Source organism: Dipodomys merriami, unplaced genomic scaffold (assembly GCF_024711535.1).
Source record: "Dipodomys merriami isolate MVZ:Mamm:240054 unplaced genomic scaffold, mDipMer1.0.p SCAF_33, whole genome shotgun sequence".
Lineage (NCBI taxonomy): Eukaryota > Metazoa > Chordata > Mammalia > Rodentia > Heteromyidae > Dipodomys > Dipodomys merriami.
Window position 1 is genome coordinate 6,385,649 of NW_027204826.1, and position 20,743 is coordinate 6,406,391.

Here is a 20,743-nt window from a genome sequence, read left to right on the forward strand (position 1 = left end):
GGAGTCTGAGCTCTGAGGATCCGGGTTCGAAGTCAGCCTGGGCAGAAAAATCCGCGAGACTCTTGTCTCCAGTGAACACAAAAAGCCGGAAGTGGCGCTGTGGCTAACGTGGTAAGGCAATAAATAACCTTGAGCAGAAAGGCTCAGAGAAAGTGCCAGAACCCAGTTCAAATCCCAGGACCAGAAAAAAATTAAAAAGTTACAGCTTAATGTCTTTGCTTTCTTGCTTTTATCTCTCCAGTTTTCTAAATTTAAAGTGTATTTTCAACGTTTACTCAAAACCAACGGAAACCATGCATTGGTGGCTCACACCTGTAATCCTAGCTACTCAGGAGGCTGAGATCTGAGGATTACAGTTCAAAGCCAGGCCAGGCAGAAAAGTCTGAGAGATTTTTATCTTCAATAAACTACACACACACACACACACCAGAAATGGAACTATAGCTCAACTGCTAGAGTGCTAACCTTGAGGGCAAAAGTTCAGGAATGGTGCCTAGGCCCAGAGTTCAGTGCCCAGAGCTAGCACATACAAAATAATATCTTCATGAATATCTCCTTGACTATGAACATCTTAGGATAAAATCCCACTAAACATCCAACCATCTTCCTTTGAAATGTCAAATTATGTGTTTGCACTATGCAGAATGGTGTGTCTACATAGAGTTGATTGTGGCAGCATTTCCGCATTTTGTTTGCTTCCCTGAGAGATGAAGAGAACCAGGATCAAGTGGCCCACTATTCTGGGCCATCTGGCTTGTGCTATGATACTCCTTGTGTTCCTAAACATCAGGGGCTCCATCTCAGCATATGACAGCGTCCTTCTATTGTCCGGTTCTTTGCCAATCTCTTCAGCATTTGCTGACACCTATTAGTCCAGCAGCTTCTTTCTCATACCCACCAGGTCAGTGTGTTTTGTTCTATTCAGGCCCCAGTTGTTCTACAAGGAGATTCAGATAGCATTTAGACAATCGAAGTTGTTGTATGAAATGGATTTTAGATTTAGTACTCTAAAATTGCACATCTTAGAATGAAAAAAAGAGTGACATTTTATTAAATCAACAATTAATGTAACAACACTGAAAAGAAACAGAAAAGGTAAAACAGATTACTTTCCCCCAGGGAAAGGCAGAAGGGAAGGGAGCTGCTGTCAGGTGGACAGTTGGAGGTCCACCAGTGGCTCAATCTCCATAGACAACAGATACATGCAAGAGATGCATTGTGTACACTTTCCTATCCTTCATGAGTACAGATGCAGTGATTAGACAAAGTTTAGGCAGCTCCAGGTGAATATTCACTGCCAATGACAGGAATGTTACCTCCTGCCTTTATAACTGGATGTTTTGTATTTCAGGTGGGTGACCAGAACCAGCTGGAGGCCCACAGGAGGCAGAAGGTGTTGTGCTCCTTACACAGAGGACGCATACTGCACTACCTCGATGTGGGGCACGGAGTCCTGTGGAGGCCCCGGATCATCTTCTGCGACTGGTGAAGCCGCGGATTCCACTACCTCATCTGCTGTCATCATGGATGGATCCTCCGCCTTGATCTCAGGAGCAGGTGCTGTGTGCAATACCAAAACTAAGGCTGGAATAGATGCATTGTTAATGGAGGGAGCTCTAGAAGTTGAGGGGGGACTGAATCTTCAAGGAGAGTTTAGTTGATAATGAGTGCCTATGCCTGAGAGTCTCCATACAGAGAATAGAGGGTGTCTGACATAGAACACCCACCACAGGACATCTTCCATGATTGAGTTTTACCTAGGAGTTACTGGCCAATCACCAGCCTGGGATTCTCATCCCATGGGGGACCGGTTTTCATCCCTACTCACATGTTCTCAAGCACTTACCTGAGAACTCCTCTGTCTTTTTGTCTGCCTCCTTGTTCTCTTGCTCCTTTATCTGGGTGAGGAGGAGGTGTCCACGGCCTGCCAAGTCTGAGGAGGGCATGTGGAGCAGCACATAGGCCATCAGCTTATTCAGGTTGGCCAGGTCCTTGGACTGGCAGAAATCCTCGGGGTACTTGTCTAGCCTCATGGCCAGCATGGAACACAGAGTTCTAGTGCAGTTGGATAGAAAGCAAAGTGAGAGTTGCTGTCTCCTGCCTGAGCTCCTTCACAGCCCCTTGTTGGGAGAGCTCCCATGCAGACACTGTCCACCTCACAGACAGACTTGCAGGTTGGGAAGAGGGAGGAGAGTCATGTGAGGAGAAGGCTGTCTACAGTTGCCCTGTGGCACCCATTGGAGGCCCTGCTAGGATTGGATAGTATAGGATTGCTTCTCCATGGGGTTTTCAGTCCACATCTCCCCTCTCCTCCCTGGTAGACCAGGACACTCCACATTCCTTTACAAGATGCCTCAGGTGCCATCACAAGTGATGTGATCACTAAACCAGAGTTTCCTACCTTGCATCCCAAGCCCTAATAGTTATCCCACACTTCAGTAAGAGCCCTTCCCTCTGTCCCCAATTCCACTCACTTCTTTACTTGTTCATCCTCCTCAGAGTTAGGATGGAAATGTGAATATCTACAGGAAGAGAGGAGGAAGTCATGTTTCCATCATCCACTTTTTCTCTTCTCTCTCTCTCTCTCTCTCTCTCTCTCCTCTCTCTCTCTCTCTCTCTCTCTCTCTCTCTCTCTCTCTCTCTCTCTCTCTCTCTCTCTCTCTCTCTCTCTCTCTTTCTTTTCTCTTTTTCTTTTTTTTGTTTTTTTGGTTGGTCATGAGGCTTGAACTCTGGGCCTAGGCGCTGTCCCTCAGCTCTCCAGCTCAAGGCTACTGTTCTACCACTTTGAGCCACAGCACCACTTCCGGTTTTCTGAGTGGTTTATTGGAGATAAGAGTCTCATGGCCTTTCCTGCTAGGGCTGGCTTTGAACCATGATCCTCAGACCTCAGCCTCCTGAGTAGCTAGGATTACAGGCATCTGGCTCCACCACCCTCTTTTTCTGACCTCCCAGGTAGTAAAGATGGGCTGGCTAAATCCAGGATGAGAATGGGGAGATTTATCTGCACAGTTCCCTGAATTTTACACTAAGGACTTGGCATGTGCCTCTCCAAAGTGCATGCTTCATCTTTTTTGTTGTTGTTGTTGTTGTTTTTGGTCAGTCATGGGGCCTAAATTCTGAGCCTGGGCACTGTCCCTTAACTCTTCAGCTCAAGGCTAGAGCTCTACCACGAGCCACGGTGCCACTTCCGGCTTTTTCTGCTTATGTGGTGCTGAGGAATCGAACCCAGGGCCTCATGCATGTAAGGCAAACACTCTACCACTGAGCCACCTTCCCAGCCCTTTAAAGTGCATGCTTCACTATCCATGCCGAACTTCAAACTCTACTACAGAGCTATAATAACAAAGACAGCATGGTACTGGCACAAAAACAGACCCGAAGACCAATGGAACAGAATAGAAGATCCAGAAATAAATCCACAGGCCTACAGCCAGCTGATATTCGACAAAGGAGCCAAAGACATACAATGGAAGAAACACAGCCTCTTCAACCGCTGGTGCTGGGAAAACTGGGCAGCCACATGCAGAAAACTAAAAGTGGACCCCAGCCTATCACCATGCACCAACATCAACTCAAAATGGATTAAAGACCTTAACATTAAACCTGAATCTCTGAAACTACTGCAGGACAGAGTAGGAGAGACACTTGAACTAATAGGCACAGGAAGGAACTTCCTGAACAGAGTCCCAGGGTCACAACAAATTGGAGAGAGACTCGACAAATGGGACTACCTTAAAATAAAAAGCTTCTGCACAGATAAAGCTATCGCAACCAAGCTAGAAAGACAACCAACTAATTGGGAAAAAATATTTACCAGCAATATATCAGACAAGGGGTTAACATCCTGTATATACAGGGAACTCAAGAAACTAATCCCTCCCAAACCCAACACACCAATTACTAAATGGGCAAGGGAACTAAAGAGGGACTTCTCAAATGAAGAAATAAAAATGGCAAAGAAACACATGAGGAAATGTTCATCATCCCTGGTGGTGAAGGAAATGCAAATAAAGACAACCCTGAGATACCACCTTACCCCAGTCAGAATGTCCCACATCCACAAATCAGCCAACGACAAATGCTGGAGGGGATGTGGAGAACGAGGAACGCTATTACACTGCTGGTGGGAATGTACACTCATACAACCACTTTGGAAAGCAGTCTGGAGGGTCCTTAGAAAGCTAAAGATTGACCTCCCTTACGACCCAGTCATACCACTTCTAGGCATCTACCCTGAACAACAGGAACCAATATACAAGGACACGTGCACCTCCATGTTTATTGCAGCACTGTTCGCAATAGCTAGGATATGGAAACAACCTAGATGCCCCACCACAGATGAATGGATCCAAAAATTGTGGTATCTATACACAATGGAATATTATGCAGCCATTAGAAATGACAAAATAATGGCATTTGCAGGGAAATGGATGGAGCTAGAAGGAATCATGTTGAGCGAGGTAAGCCAAGAACGAAGAGACAAACAGTACATGGTCTCCCTGATAAGTGGATGATGAATCCAAAATGTTAGGTGATATGACAAAACTAACAGGACTTAAGAAACAAAGAACTCCCACTCATCTGGTTGAACCACTACTAAATATCCCCATGCTGCTGATCACATATATGGTATATAACATATGAGCACCGTTATATATTACAGACTGTGATAGACAATTTGCTCCAGGAAAGTTAGAATGAACTTGTGACTTTAAATGAGCATCATTATTCCACAATACTGTGAATTTCCGGAAATTAAGTAATCACTTAATCACGATCAAAAAAAAAAAAAAAAAAAAAAGAACCTTCGGGAAGGGAGGGAGGGAGGGGATGGTAGGGGGAAAACAATGGAGGGGGTAACAATGTTCAAGAGGAAGTGGAAGTGTACTCATTACCTCACTCATGTAACTGTAACCCTCTGTATAGTATCTCTACAATAAAAAAAAATTTAAAAAAAAAAAAAATAAAGTGCATGCTTCATATGTTGGCACAGTGATCCTTCGCTGATGACTCAGTAGACATAGAGCCCTCAGTCTACCCCTATGCTGTAGCCCTTTCTCAGTCTCCAGTTTTCTAGGGGCCTTGCAGATTGCTTTGAGAACCTTGCTAACTTATAGAAAATGTATCAGAGGGCTTCAAATACATGATTCCTTACTCAGAGTTCTGTGTTTAAGGAAGTAATATGTTCCCTCCAAGGAACCCATGGTCCTGGGCATCCCACTTTAAAGGAACAAGCTTGGGAAGGCATTGACTGGTCTCATCCCAGGGTACAGTGTTTTCTAGCTCTAGCCAGGAGGGTGGCCTCATCACTTTGGCTTGGATGGGGCACTCACCTGTTAAATAGAAGGTCCAACACTTGCCCTGTGGTGGTGAACCTCCTGTAAGTAAACAGGAAGGCTGGCACGAAGAAGGGATCCTTCTGGTGTTGAGGAACCAGGAGGTTTACCATCTTCTCCAGCATGCCTGGCTCCAGGGTGCTCACAGTATGGGGCACGCCCTGGGCTGGGACTGACTCCTTTTCCTCCTGAGGTGGGATCAGAGGAGGTAATTGAGAGGTGAGATGGTAGGACCCTTGAAAAATGGACTTAGTGTGATCAAGTGAAGTGAAAAGTGCACAGAATTACTGTGAACAGGACACCTGGGAATTGAGGAGGGCTCTAGGGTTGGCTGGGATGACAGTGAGATAAATTACCTGGGCAGAGTTCATTGGCTGTGGCGCAGCATTTGTGCCATTTGTGTGCCTTTGGAAGAATTCCCTGAGGCGCCAGAGTCGGGGGTGAGCCCGGACCCAGCGACCACTGCGGGATCTCCTGAGACCTGAGTCCCGGGATCTTGGCACACAGCAGGAGAACATCCTCCTTCTTCAAGATTGCTAGCCAAGTGAGCTGGCTGCTGTTGATCTGGAATGTTGTTGCCTGGCTACCAGGATTCCATGTTCAGTTGGCCCATCCTTAAAGACGTAGGATCCCCTCCCCAGTTCCCTTTCCTGAGCCCCTTCCTCACACAAGGCCTCCCCAGAGGACTCAGTGGATGCTGAAGTCCCCCCTCCCTCATCACCATGCGCACATATGGTCACATCACACCCACCTTGTCCAATCTCACCGTCCTCTGTCAGAACTGGCTATAGGCAGGGTTTCAGTTAAAAGGAGACAGAGCCCTGATTTCTTACCATTTGGGTGAACCTCGACAAGTCATTTTACATGTCATGGTCCCTTTGTCAACCCAGCTGTTTCCTGGGCTTCATTCCAATATCTGTGTCCTATGGTATTATTAGGTGTCTGTACCCTTAAACATCTGTTTTACATGGCTCAAGATGTTGGGGTGTCTTATAGGAATAAGACCAACTCAAAAGGAATTCAGCAAGGCAAAGTTGACTTCTGCAGAGGGTAGGCCATCAGCCCCTTCTGTCAAGCATCTGTCAAGCATGCAGCAAGCTGGCTCCCTTTTTATCCCTAGCTCAAGAAAGTCTGTGAAAGTCTTATTTTCAGTTAAGCACCAAAAATGCTGAAAGCAGAGCTGTGACTCAAGTGGTAGGGTGCTAGTCTTAAGCAAAAAAGCTCAAGGACAGTGCCTAGGCTCTGAGTTCAAGTCCCAGGACCACCGTCCTCTTAGCATGCACACAAAGAAAGTTAAAGCATTAGGGAAACACACACAACATTGCCATTATTCTATGACTGCTTGTAGACATTGATAGACAGACAGACAAACAGACTGACAGGCAGGCAGATATAACTAATGGGGTAATAGAGATAGAGAGTCCAACACAAGATTTGTCCTTGAAATAGAAAAGTCCCCTGATGCACCTGAAGGAATAAATACATAAATCCCATGATACAATAAAAGGGAGGTGGTTTGAGGATAGTCAAAGATACTCTTTGTAGAAAAATGCCTGAGAGAAAGCAAAAATAAGATAGCAATAAAGTAATATACTGTGCAGTAGAAAATAGTTATATAGAGAGATCGTTACTGAGACATTCTGATTGAGTCCCTGAGCTTTATGAATAGTAAACTAATACTGCAGGCACAAAGCAGGAGAAATTCAGGGAGAATAAGAAAGAGCCTCCAAAGGTAAAAGTGTGGCTCAAGTGACAGAGCAATAGCCTTAAGCAGGAAAAGCCAAGTGAGAGCACAAAGCCCTAAGTTCAAGCCCCAGTATCTCTGCCCCCCGCCCCAACATTACTTACAGGCTAAGGGTAAAGCTCATTCTCAGTGTATGCGCATAGCGTTGAAGAGACATTGGAGTCAATCCCCAAGACCCCTCCCCCCAAAAAAACCCCAAAAACAACAAAAAAGGAAGAGTCTCCATTATTATCCATTTTCTTAGACAATTGAAGCAAATAAAGTAAACATTGAGATTGGACAGATAGAAGGTGAATGTATGCCTGTTTTGAAATGTTCTTTGTACTTTTAGTTATATTTAGGTGGTACTGTATTTTGGGGGATTTGGATTTGAATGCAAGACCTTATAATTGGTAGGTAGGTGCTCTACTACTGCACTACACCCGTTTTGCTCTGGGTATTGTGTGTGTGTGTGTGTGTGTGTGTGTGTGTGTGTGTGTGTGTGTGTGTGTGTGTGTGTGTGTGTGTGTGTGTGTGTGTGTGTGTGTGTGTGTGTGTGTGTGTGTGTGTGTGTGTGTGTTCGGTTGTGGGGCCTGGGCGCTGTCTCTCAGCTCTTCAGTTCAAGGCTAGCGCTCTACCACTTGAGCCATAGCACCACTTCTGGCTTTTTCTGTGTATGTGGTACTGAGGACTAAAATCCAGGCTTCATGCATGCTGGGCAAGCATTCTAAACACTACACCACATTCCCAGCCCTAAATTTCTTTTATTGTTATTATAAAGGTGATGTATAGTGGAGTTATAGTTACATATGTCAGGTAATGAGTATACTTCTTTTTGGACAATGTCACCCCTTCCCTTACTCTCTCCCAGTTTTTCCCTCTATTTTAGTTTGTTTTTTTTTTCAGGTAGATTCTCATGTTTTGGAGGTATCCCAATTTTTTTTTCTTTTCTTTTTTTTCTTTTTTTTTTTTTTTTTTTGTCGGTCGTGGGGCTTGAACTCTGGGCTTGGGCGCTGTCCCTCAGCTCTTCAGCTCAAGGTGAGCACTCTATCGCTTGAGCCACAGCACCACTTCCGGTTTTCTAGCTAGGATTACAGGTGTGAGCCACCAGCACCCGGCTCCCAAAATTTTTAACTGAGATAATTTTGAACCTCAGTCCTTCAGATCTCTGCTTTTCATTGGCTGGGATTACAACATGCTACCGTACCTGGCTTTTTTTTTGTACTTTTATATACATTGAAATATAAACAGATTCTAATTTTCCTAGCTTTTCATTTTCATTTTTACTCTTCTCAAGTTCAAATGAAGACTTTGTTTTGAAAATCTGGCTGGCTTCAGAATTGAAAATAGCATATATGAATTCACATATACTATTTACTAATGAATTAGCCCTCTCTCCCTCCCTCCCTCCTTCCCTCCCTCCCTCCCTCCCTTCCTTCCTTCCTTCTTTCCTTCCTTCCTTCCTTCCTTCCTTCCTTCCTTCCTTCCTTCCTTCCTTCCTTCCTTCCATTCTTCTTTCATTCCTTCCTTCCTGGCAGTACTGTGGTTTGAACTTGGGGCCTCATGATTGTTAATCAAGCACTATAACACTCAAGCCACACTCCTAACCTTTTTTTTTTTTTTTTTTTTTTTGCTTTACTTTTCAGAGATTCTCCCTGAACTAGCCTCCGACCATGATCCTCCTATTGTTGAACAAATCTGGGATGATAGATGCATGCTATCACACCCAACTTAATGATTAAGATGGAGTCTTGCTAACTTTTAGGCCAGGTTGCCCTGGAATTATGATCTTCTCAATCTCTGCCTCCCAAGTAGCTAGGATTACAGGTGCAAATGACCATACATGGTTTTTGTTGTTTTTACTTCTTAATCTTGTTAGGAAAGAGATTGTGTGGTCATTTGGAACTGCTTAACTGAGTTAGAATGGGCCTTGGGGCTGGAATATTTCCTTAGGAAGATGTAATGAGCACTTGCATCTAGGACTGTGTTCACTGTCTTGTATTGATATATCTTTCTGTGTTTCAGACTCAATGTTCTACTTAATGTTCCCTTGGTTCTACTTAAGTATGCGTATCATATGGCACTTGGGCAATCCCACTACTTCCTGGTGGAGAGTAATGGGTTGAGCACATGCAGATCATTGTCCTGCATTGGTTGTCATTAGACTCAGACTGCCATAGGCAACCCATACTCCCCAATGGTAGTCTTGGGGGACTTAGGAATATGAAAGATCGATGGTATTGGAGGATCCATGCCACCAAAAGTGGATCTGGTTGTATCGAGTAAAGTGCTCTCTGAACTGAATCTTTCTTGGTGACCATGACATCTGCAAACTCTGAAATGAATGAGTTGACATCCTCAGACTGCTGCTCCCAGGAGAAGGTGCTGTTATGCAGCTTGCTGACCACAGGTCAATAGGTCGTCTCCCCCTGGAGGCTGGTAACAGGTGTCATCTTCTTGGGACATCTATACCCATCTATAGATACATATCTATATAGCTATATATATCCATACTGGCTTATCCATATATCTATATCTATAAATAGATGGATGAATATATATCTATTTATCATCCATCTAACTAAATATCTATATCCATCTTTAGATATAGATAGATATCTATAGATAGATGGATGATAAATAGATATCTATAATTCTATTTATATCCATCTATCTAAAAATTGATATTCATCTTTAGATATAGATGGATATCTTCTATACCCATCATTATATCTATCTCTATCCATCCTTGCTTACTCTTTTTCACTGTGACTTTTCAATTTTTTTTTTTTTTTGTATTTGTGATGCTGAGGATTGAATTAGGGCTTTGTGCATGCTAACCATGTACTCTACCAGTGAGCTACAGCTTCAGCACACTTAGGATTTTTTTTTTGCTAGTCTTTTCAGCCAAGGCTTGCTTTGAACTTTGATCCTCCAGACCTCTTCCTTCTGTGTAACTAAGATTACAGGCATGAGCTAGCCACTAATGCCTGGCTAGATAGAGTTTATTTAGTCAAAATGAACATGGCTATTGGGGGTGTGGGGGGGAGGTAAGAATTCTACCTACCTAGAAAAACTTCTCCCAAAATGGCCTTGTGGAGTCCAGTTTTGTAGATTAGAAAGAAAAGAAACAAACAAAAAAAAAAAAACAAGGAAGTTACAGCAAGTTAATTGTTACAATTATATCAGTTGACAAAATGTTGACTATGGCTTATTATGTATTTCATGTTAACAATTAGAGGGAACAGGACATTGAGAAACTGAGCTGGAGTTATTAAATATTAACGTGATCATATCAGGAAACTTTGAAATCTAAGAGGGCATAACTGCTACCAGCCTATATGGTTGAGAGACCTTCACAGAAGCTCTTTTATTTGTCTTCAGAAGTAATTAGAGGGCTGGGAAGGTGGCTCAGTGGTAGAGCGCTTGCCTTGCATGCATGAGGCCCTGGGTTCGATTCCTCAGCACCACATAAGCAAAAAGAAAAAGCTGGAAGTGGCGCTGTGGCTCAAGTGTTAGAGCGCTAGCCTCGAGCTGAAGAGCTGAGGGACAGCGCCCAGGTCCAGAGTTCAGGCCCCACGACTGAACCCCCCCCCCAAAAAAAAAGTAATTAGAGAGTGGTTATTGTCTCAGCATCAGGAGTTAGTTCCACTTCTTCAGTAAAACAGAGCTTTATCTTTTTAATTAAAAATACTGTCTAGGGCTGGGAATGTGGCTTAGTGGTAGAGTGCTTGCCTAGGATTCATGAAGGCCTGGGTTCGATTCCTCAGTACAACATAAACAGAAAAAGCTCGAAGTGGCCCTGTGGCTCCAGTGGCAGAGTGCTAGCCTTGAGCAAAAGAAGCTCAGGGACAGTACCCAGGCCCTGAGTTCAGGGCCTAGCATAAATAAATAAATAAACAAAAATATCGTCTAGGGGCTAGAGGCATCCCTCAAGTGATGAGTGCTTGCTTAGCAAGCATGAGGCTCTGAGCTGAAATTCCAGGAACAAAAGTCAACACAGATATTATCTGGAAAAAAATGCTGTCTGAGCCTTTCCATTTGATTTACTATGAATAGCCCTTTTACCTGGTTACATGGGGGGAAATGTCTGGAGTAAATTCTTTAACGGTAATAGTTATTTGGGGATGATGGAATTTAAGATTATTTCATATTTTTGGTATTCACTATATTTACTGAGTTAAAAATGATGGACAAGGGCTGGGAAGGTGGCTCAGTGGTAGTGCACTTGCCTTGCAAGCCTGAGGCCCTGGGTTCGATTCCTCAGCACCACATAAGCAAAAAGTAAAAAGCCGGAAGTGGCGCTGTGGCTCAAGTGGTAGAGCGCTAGCCTTGAGCTGAAGAGCTGAGGGACAGCGCCCAGGCCCAGAGTTCAAGCCCCACGACCGGACCCAAAAAAAAAAAAATGATGGACAAGTCTCTTTTGGCCTAAAGCACTTCAGTATAGTTGAGCATAATGGTGCTGTTTAGAAGGGTAAAAAAAATCCCAAAACTCTTAGGTAGCAACTTAGGGATCAGAAATCACTGAATAGTTAGACAAATTAGTCATTGATTTTTATGGAGATTCTATTGTCATTAAAATACTCATAATTGGGGCTGGGAAGGTGGCTCAGTGGTAGAGCGCTTGCCTTGCATGCATGAGGCCCTGGGTTCGATTCCTCAGCACCACATAAGCAGGGGAAAAAAAGCTGGAAGTGGCGCTGTGGCTCAAGTGGTAGAGTGCTAGCCTTGAGCTGAAGAGCTGAGGGACAGCACCCAGGCCCAGAGTTCAAGCCCCACAACTGGACCCCCAAAAAAATAAACAAACAAAAAACAACTAAAATACTCATAATTATGTGGCAACAGGGAACTGGATTGTGAAAAAATACAGAGCAAAAGGGAAGTTTTATTTATTGTCAGTGGAAACATGTAAAAGCATATACCACCCACAATAACTAGGTAAGAACTATAGTAGTGTTCGTTTTTGTTTTGTTTTGTTTTTTTTCTTCTCTAGTACTGAGGCTTGAACTCAGGGCTGGGTGCTGTCCCTTAGCTTTTTTACTCCAAGCTGGTGTTCTATCACTTGAGCTACAACTCCATTTCTGGCTTTTTGATCATTCATTGGAGATAAGAGTCTTACAGACTTTCCTGTGATTCTCAGATCTCTACTTCCAGAGTAGCTAGGATTTACAAATGTGAACTACCAAGTGCCCAGCAGGGATTAGTTTTAGTTTTGGGTTGGTCGTGGGGTTTAAACTTGAGACCTGAGTTCTGTCCCTGAGTTCTTTTTGCTCAGAGTTAGCACTCCATCACTTAGAGCCACAGGTCCACTTCTGGTTTTCTAGTGACTAATTGGAGATAAGAATCTCACGGACTTTCTTGTCTGGGCCGGCTTTGAACCACGATCCTCTGATCTCAGCCTCATGAGTAACGAGGATGACAGGTGTGAGCCACCAGCTTCCCGCCAGGGATTCGTTTTAAAGCAACCTTTCCTAGGCTCTCCATAACTTTTACCTGTTTTATTAAATTATCAAAATGAAGAATACACCCAGTAGGATAGCAAACTCTAGAATGGAGAGAGTTGACTTCACGGGGAGGAGTTGGGGGGGGGGGGGGGGAAGAAGCTGGGAGGAAAGAATTTACGACTTTGGGGATGGGGTGGGATGTTCCCTTTAAATGTGCCCCCAGCTCACGAGTCGGGGCATCGCCTACAGCTCGGTGGGCTTGGGCCTTGGCTGCTTCGGAGGCCCCCAGCCCAGCCGCGTCCCGCAGCGCTCCTCCTCTCCCCGATGCCCCGCTCGCACGCACGCACACACACACCCGGACCAATCATTTATCCTCCTTGATCAAGGATGCAAACTTCACTGGGCGTTCCGTGCGTTTATTGACTGGATCTGGAAAACTCTACCTGCCCACCCAGCCGAGTTCACCTCCTGGTCGTCACCTGTCGAACCCCCCCCCCCAATTTCCTTCAGGTCTTTTAAGGTCCTTCACCTAGGGGCACCCACCCCAGCCCTGCCCACCCCAGCCCATCTCACCCCAGCCCAGCCCACCCCAGCTCACCCCAGCCCAGCCCAGCCCAGCCCACCCCAGCCCAGCCCAGCTCACCCCAGCCCAGCTCACCCCAGCCCTGCCCACCCCAGCCCAGTCCAGCCCAGCCCAGTCCAGCCCAGCCCACCCCAGCCCTGCCCAGCCCACCCCAGCCCAGCCCAGCTCACCCCAGCCCAGCCCACTCCAGCCCTGCCCACCCCAGCCCTGCCCAGCCCACCCCAGTCCAGCCCACCCCACCCCAGCCCTGCCCACCCCAGCCCTGTCCAGCCCAGCTCACCCCAGCCCTGCCCACCCCAGCCCTGCCCAGCCCACCCCAGTCCAGCCCAGCCCACCCCAGCCCTGCCCAGCCCACCCCAGCCCAGCCCAGCTCACCCCAGCCCAGCCCACCCCAGCCCTGCCCACCCCAGCCCTGCCCAGCCCACCCCAGTCCAGCCCACCCCACCCCAGCCCTGCCCAGCCCAGCCCACCCCAGCCCAGCTCACCCCACCCCAGCCCTGCCCACCCCAGCCCACCCCAGCCCTGCCCAGCCCACTCCAGCCCTGCCCAGCTCACCCCACCCCAGCCCACCCCAGCCCTGCCCAACCCTGCCCACCCCAGCCCAGCCCAGCCCACCCCAGCCCAGCCCACCCCAGCCCAGCCCTGCCCAGCCCACCCCAGCCCTGCCCACCCCAGCCCTGCCCAGCTCACCCCAGCTCTGCCCACCTCAGCCCTGCCCACCCCAGCCCTGCCCACCCCAGCCCTGCCCACCCCAGCCCTCTCCCCTCCCCATTTCCCCGTGCATCCAGGGGTCCTGGGTCTCTGGCGTTACTCTAATCGCACCCAAAGTCCCCCCCCCCCCCGCCCACTCCCGATCAGCTCAGTCTCCCCTCCTGCCCTTGACCCCGCCCTCTTAACCCCCCCAGGTCTCTTCCTCCGCATCCTTCCGGGTGAAGTTCCACTTTCCCCGCTGGGGTCCCGCAGGTCCTGGGCATGGTCCTCCTCCCGGACGCCGGTCGCAGACTCTCCCTCGGCCGGCTCCCCGGGAGCAGATCCCGGCCCCCTCCCGCCCTCCGTCCCTCCCCCTCCCTCCCCCTCCCCGCCCGCGCGCGCGGGGCGCGGGGCGCGGCGCGCAGGCGCAGTCGCGGAGGGCGGGCGGGCGGGCCGGGGCGGAATGGGGACCGCAGCGGCCGCAGCGGCGGCGGCGGCGGCGGCGGCGGCGGCGGCCGGGGAGGGGGCGCGCAGCCCGAGCCCCGCCGCCGTGTCGCTGGGCCTGGGCGTGGCTGTGGTGTCGAGCCTGGTGAACGGCTCCACGTTCGTGCTGCAGAAGAAGGGCATCGTGCGCGCCAAGCGGCGAGGTACGGCGGGGGCTGGGCCGCGCTCGGGCGCGGGGGGAGGGCCGTGGGAAAGCCGCGGGGCGGGAATGTGGGGGGGGCGCGGGGTCGTCCCCAACCCCCCCACCCCCGGCTGGACAGTGGGGAGCAGGACGTGCAGGACTCGACTTTGTGCTGGGCTCGCGCACCTGCCGTGGAGGCCCCCCCATCCCCCCCACCCCCTCCCCCTCCCCCCGCCGGCCGGGCCCCCACCTGGGTGGGCCTCACCCGGCCCTCGGGCAGCTGCACCCCCCCCCATCGCAGGTGCATGTGCAGCCGTGGCTCCCGGGTCGCTGTCGCCGTGTGTCTGCCCTTTCCCAGCGCGCGGACCAGGCCCTGTGCTGTCTTCCCGGGTCCTCCAGCCCTTCCAGCCGCCTCGGGCCGCTCCAAGCCCGCTGACTTGTATCCTGGTGAAGCCCAAAGCTCCCCACTGGCCCCCACTTCCATCTCTGCCAGGGAGATCGTAACCACGGGATGCCGGTGCCGGGGCTGGTGGGAGCCCGGGACGTGCCTTTTGCAGGGGGGGGGGGGGTGCGCTTGGGAGAGCAGGACTTGCTGGTTTTGAGCTCCTTGCAGTGGTCATGCACAACTAGGAGACTGCGGAGCCCCCAGAAGGCGGTACAGGCTGGGGACAAGGGGATACTCCTTCCCAGGGGCCGGCATTAGGTGTGTTCATTCCAGTGCCTTTTGCTCTGGGATTGTTGGTTGAGTCATCTCAGTCAATCATCTTGAATATGTGTGATCTTCAGCGTGATGTATTTAAAAGAAACAAAGCAAGATAGCCTTAACATACACTAAAAAAATACGCCCCCCCCCCATGGACCCACTGAGTACTTCCTGGCTGCTTAAGCCACTAGAACCCCCTTCTTAGTGACATGAGAATTGAGAGGTGAGGTAGAATCCTCCTTTGCCAGTGTTGCTTGCTGTGAAGAAAGGCCTGAGAAGCTGGGTGCTGGTGAGTCACACCTATCATCCTGGCTACTGAGGAGCCTGAAATCTGAGAATCATAGTTTGAAGCCATCCTGGAGAAGAAAGTCTATGAGACTCCTATCTCCAGTTAACCACCCAAGAGCTGGAAGTGGAGTTCAGTGTTAGCTTTGAACAACAACAACAACAAAAAAAAAAAAACTCAGGGACAGGGACTGGGAAGGTGGCTCAGTGGTAGAGTGCTTGCCTTGCATGCCTGAGGCCCTGGGTTTGATTCCTCAGCACCACCTAAGCAAAAAGAAAGCCAGAAGTGGGGCTGTGGTTCAAGTGGTAGAGTGCTAGCCTTGAGCTGAAGAGCTGAGGGACAGCGCCCAGGCCCAGAGTTCAGGCCCCACGACTGGACCCAAACAAACAAACAAAAAACTCAGGGACAGAGCTCAGCCCCAGGACTGGCACAAAAGAAGGAGAAGGAGAAGAAGGAGAAGAAGAAGAGGAGACTTTATTGAAGGCAGCAGGCAGCATGCTATTATTTTTATTTTTATTTATTTTTATTTTTTGGTGCCTGTCTGGGGCTTGAGCTTAGGGCCTGGACAGTGTCCCTGAGCTTTTTGTATTCAAGGCTAGCACTCTACTCCTTGAGCCACAGCTCCACTTCTGGCCTTTTTGGTGGTTCATTGGAGATATAAGTCTCATGGACTTTCCTTTCTCAGGCTGGCTTTGAACTTCAGTCTTCAGATCTCAGCCTCCTGAGTAGCTAGGATTACAAGCCTGAGCCACCAGTACCCTGCTAAGTAGCATGCTTTGAAAAGGAAAATGAGATTTGCTTCCATAGGGACTAGTCGTTAGCCATAATCTCACAAGACCAGTATTAAAAGCTCTGTGGGAAAGGACCTGGCTGCTGGACCGTGGGTTTTGAGAAGCAAACACACTTCTTTCTGATTCTAGTATGCAGGTGGAATTTTCTGAATAGTGACTCAGGAATGCTTTTAGAGATAAGGAACCTGACAATTGAGTGGAAATATAAGTTGTGAGTATATTTTTAAAGAAGTAATCTTGAGAGTGAAAGCAACTCCATCTTTATATGAAGCCTAAATAACACCACATAGAACTTTCCAAGGATCCAGACATTTCCATCTATAAGGAACAAACTCATCTGGCACATGGCTATTCATGCCGATGTTCCTCAGTTTGTCTATTTGATGGACCTTAGGTTGGGTAATGTGTTTCCTGTGACTCAAAAATAAGGTGGGGCTGGGCACCTGTAATCCTAGCTACTCAGGAAGCTGAGATCTGAGCTGATCAAGGTTCTAAGCCAGTCAGGACAGGAAAGTCCATGAGATTCTTAACTCCAATTAACCACCATAAAGCCAGACATAGAGATGTCTGTGGCTCAAATGGGAGAGCACCAGCCTTGAGCAAAAAATCTAAGAGACAATGCCTGAGTTCAAGCCCCAGAACTGGCATACGCCTATGCGCGCGCACACACGTAGACCTGGAAAGTAGTCACGTAGACCTGGAAAGTAGTAGCTCATAGAATTGGCATATGCATATGTGTGCACGTGCACATGCACGCATGCACACACACACACACACACACACACACACACACACACACAGAGGTAGACCTGGAAACTAGTAGCTCATACCTGTTACTACTCAGAAGGCTGAGATCTGCAGATTGAGGTTCGAAGCTAGCTTGAGCAGAAAAACTGTGACTGCAATTAAGCAGAATAGTCAAAAGTGGAGGTATAGTTCAAATTCCAGGCCCTGAGATCAAGCTCTAGTGTAGCACAGGTATGTGTGCATGCATGCACACAAGGTAGGCATGGTCCTTTATGCCTGTAATCATAGCTACTTAGGAGGCAAAGCAGGAGATCAGGAATTTGAAGCCAGCTGGGGAAAGCTTATTGAGAGCTGATCTCAGTGACAAAATACAATAAAGTGGTAGTAGAGCACTTGGCTAGCAAGTACAAGGCCCTGGGTTTTGACTCCCCAGTACTGGAAATAAAGAAATAAATAGCAAATAAATGCAACAACCCCCCCCCCAACATATGTACCCTTGATATGAGGAGGACACCTCCCCTTGCAGTACCTTCCCAAATCCTATAAACCTAGTGTAATCCTGAGAAAAACATAACAAGCCAAACAAGCCTGAACTGAAGAACTTAACATAATTTCCTACTAGTTCGCTAATGGGTCATACTAGCTGAAACTGTTGTAGCTAGGTGGGACTTTAAGATACATGTCACTAAAGGAAAGACATGAAGGAACAAGGAAGGCAATCTAAACACGGGCTTTTGGTAGGAAATATAAATAAACCAATTATTTTATTAGCTCTCAGTCATACAAAGAAGTTTCAGTTCAACAATATCTATGGACACATCTTGATCAGTGTCACCCCTTCAATAGTTCTTTTCCATCTTGCAAGTTACCTAGTTCTGTTTTCACATATATACATTGACTTATTATTTTTTGTTGGTTCTGGGGCTTGAATTCAGGGCTTGCATGTTGTCCCTGAGCTTTTGTGCTCAAGGCGTCACAACTCCACTTCCAGTTTTCTGTGGTTAATTGGTAAGAGTCTCAAGACTTACCTGCCCCAGCTGATGTCAAACTGCAATCCTCAGATCTCAGCCTCCTGAGTAGTTAGGATTATAGGCATGAGCCACTACTGTTTGGCCAGTACACTGAATATTCTAACTGTATTTGCCCAACCTTCCTCTCTCCATTCATTTACCTCCCTTCCCCTTGACCTTTCCCACACAATATATTTGAGCTTGTTAAGCTGTCTGTTAGTTGTTTAGAAGAGTTACACCACTGGAATCCTCCCCTGAATATATCCAGCTCTAGTCTGTTTGTATATATCTGCATATGGCCCTGTATAGGTTTGCATATATACTTATAATTTAACTCTAACTTCCACATTATGTGAGAAAACATGCACCCTTTATCTCTTGTACTGTTTTTTTTTTTTTTTTTTTGGTCGGTCGTGGGGCTTGAACTCTGGGCCTGGGCGCTGTCTCTCAGCTCTTCAGCTCAAGGCGAGCGCTCTACCACTTGAGCTACAGCGCCACTTCTGCACCCTTTATCTCTTGGAGCCCGACTTAACTTCATTTAACATATATTTTTCCAGGCCCATGCATTTCCCTTCAAAAGACATTTTCTTGATCCACTCATCTATTGTAGGGCATTGGGTGTGGTGGATAGTGCAGCAACGATTATGGGTGTACAAGTATCTTTACTGTATCCTGACTTGAAATCTTTTGGATAAAGGACCAAGAGGAGTATCACTGGATTATAGGCTAGTTCTATGTTTAGTTTTGTTTTTGAGGAATTTCCAAACTGCTTTCCATATGTTTCAACTAGTTTATATTCCCACCAATTACTGAGTAAATTATAGAAGAAAACTAAGTGTATGATTTCAGTTCCCATTATGTGTTCAAGAGAACTGAGACATAGGAAAATAACAAGTCTACCTCTTAAGAAAACATGATGAGGAAGGAAAGTCCAGTGATTAGAGCATGTACTTCGCATTCCTGAGGCCCTAGATTCAATGATAAAATACCACATTAGTAGTAACACATGATGGAAGCTCTTATTTATATCTACTATGCCCTTATTTTACTTGTTGTGTTTTGCTTGTATATTACCCTCAACATACAATCAAACATACAATCCTCCTACCTCAGACTCTCAAGTAGCTGGGATGAGAGGCATGAGCACCCCCCCCCAACTCTGTACTATGCTTTTAAGTTCATAAAGTAAAAAAATGTGGTATTTATGAACTTCCTACTTCCCCCAGATACTACAGTTTTGGAAGTTGTACTCCATGGTTACATGGCCTCGTTGCTTTGGCCGCCTGTGGCAGTGCAGTGTATCATGACTAATGAAGCTTGTTCTCCTCATGGTAGCTGGGAAGCAGGGAAAAGGGGAAGAATGAGACAGAGAGAAAGCAAGAAGAAAAGCCGGGCAATGGTGGTTCATGCCTGTCATCCTAGCTACTCAGGGAGGCTGTGATCTGAGGATCGCAGTTCAAAGTCAGCCAGGGCAGAAAAGTGTGAGACTCTTATTTCCAATAAACCACTCAGAAAAAGCTAGAGCTGTGACTCAAGTGGGAGAACACTAGGGTTGAACATAAAGAATCTTAGGGACAGTGTTCAGGCTCTGTGTTATAGCCCCAGGACTGGCAAAAGAGAGAGATGGGGGAGCAGGAGGAAAGGGAGAGGGAGAAGAGAGAGAAAGAGAGACAGACAGACACAGAGACAGAGAGAGACAGAGTAAGACAGAGAGAAAGAGAGAGAGAGGAGAGAGAGAGAACCACTGGCCCTATCTCCTAAAGATTCTATCATTTCCCCGATAGATCCAGGCCCATGACTGGCTTTTAGCCTCTTGTGCTCTTGGGACATTTAAAATAAAAACCATTATATGACATAAATAACCAGAGATTCTCCCAAGGAGTCATCATGTTATTTAGGAATATTAGAACTGCAATGGGAATAGACATACCCAAGGACACCATGGATGTATTCAAGGAAATTGAGGTCAGGGGTCAGGGGATGGATATTTTAAAGGCAAAAAGAGAAATGTACATATACGTATTATCTGGATACAGAGTTCCTTTGTCTTGGAAGCCTGAGGTGGACATTGATGTCAGCTCATTGGTGGACATGCCCTTGCTAGCAAGCGTTCTGTTAAGAGCATCTTTCCTTCATTGTGTTAAAGACTATTTCAAACAAGTAGTTTTATGAAAGAACTCATCGGGGAGTGCATGAGCTGTGTGCGATGCATGTAGGACAAGAAGGGATCTCTAGTGGGACTTTCAAGAAAGTCCCTGAGAAAGTACTTATCTCATGCAAGTCGGCCTGAGCCTTCCCTTCCTGGCTCTACTTCTGTCTTGGTCTGGTAAGACCAAATGTTTCCTGGTATCCATAGCTTTCACTGTGACAGCCGTTTAGAGGATGCGAGGCTGAGGCTGTGGCTGTGGGGATGATGGGTGGATGGGCTCGTGGTCAGGCTATGCAGGGCGGGGTGTGTGTGTGTGTATGTGTGTGTGTGTGCGCGTGCATGCAGGGCGGTGTGTGTGTGTGTGTGTGTGTGTGTGTGTGTGTGTGTGTGTGTGTGTGTGTGTGTGTCTGGGATAAGATGGCTGCCCTAAGAACACGCTTCCTTGAGTCCAACATCAGAAAAGTTGAGTGCTCAAAAACTTGCTGGAGACTTAGAAATTAGATACTTAATGCTACAGGCCAAGATGAGTCTACTAGTCTTTAAAAAATAAATTTTTTTCAAAACCAAGATTCTCTTTTTAAAAAATCGTTATTGTAAAGGTGATGTACAGAGGGGTTACAGTTACATAAGTCAAGTACATTTCGTTTTGAACAGTG

The 20,743-nt window shown here is 47.2% G+C and overlaps 2 protein-coding genes across 2 annotated transcripts in view; one reads left to right on the forward strand and one right to left on the reverse strand.

Moving 5' to 3' along the window:
- Window positions 1-1,086: 1,086 nt before the first annotated feature.
- On the reverse strand, window positions 1,087-5,866 carry LOC138841969 (ral guanine nucleotide dissociation stimulator-like). Its single transcript, XM_070043040.1, has 5 exons — window positions 5,693-5,866; window positions 5,334-5,524; window positions 2,475-2,522; window positions 1,847-2,055; window positions 1,087-1,560 (listed from the first exon to the last, which is right to left on the reverse strand). The coding sequence occupies exons 1-5, from the start codon at window positions 5,852-5,854 to the stop codon at window positions 1,406-1,408; spliced, it is 765 nt and encodes a 254-aa protein (XP_069899141.1). The 5' UTR covers window positions 5,855-5,866; the 3' UTR covers window positions 1,087-1,405.
- An 8,373-nt stretch (window positions 5,867-14,239) lies between these two features.
- The window catches only part of Nipa1 (NIPA magnesium transporter 1), a 30,819-nt gene continuing 24,315 nt past the window's right edge, over window positions 14,240-20,743 (forward strand). Inside the window, exon 1 of the mRNA XM_070043039.1 lies at window positions 14,240-14,423. Coding sequence (XP_069899140.1) covers window positions 14,240-14,423 — 184 coding nt within the window. The remainder of the gene's footprint in view (window positions 14,424-20,743) is intronic.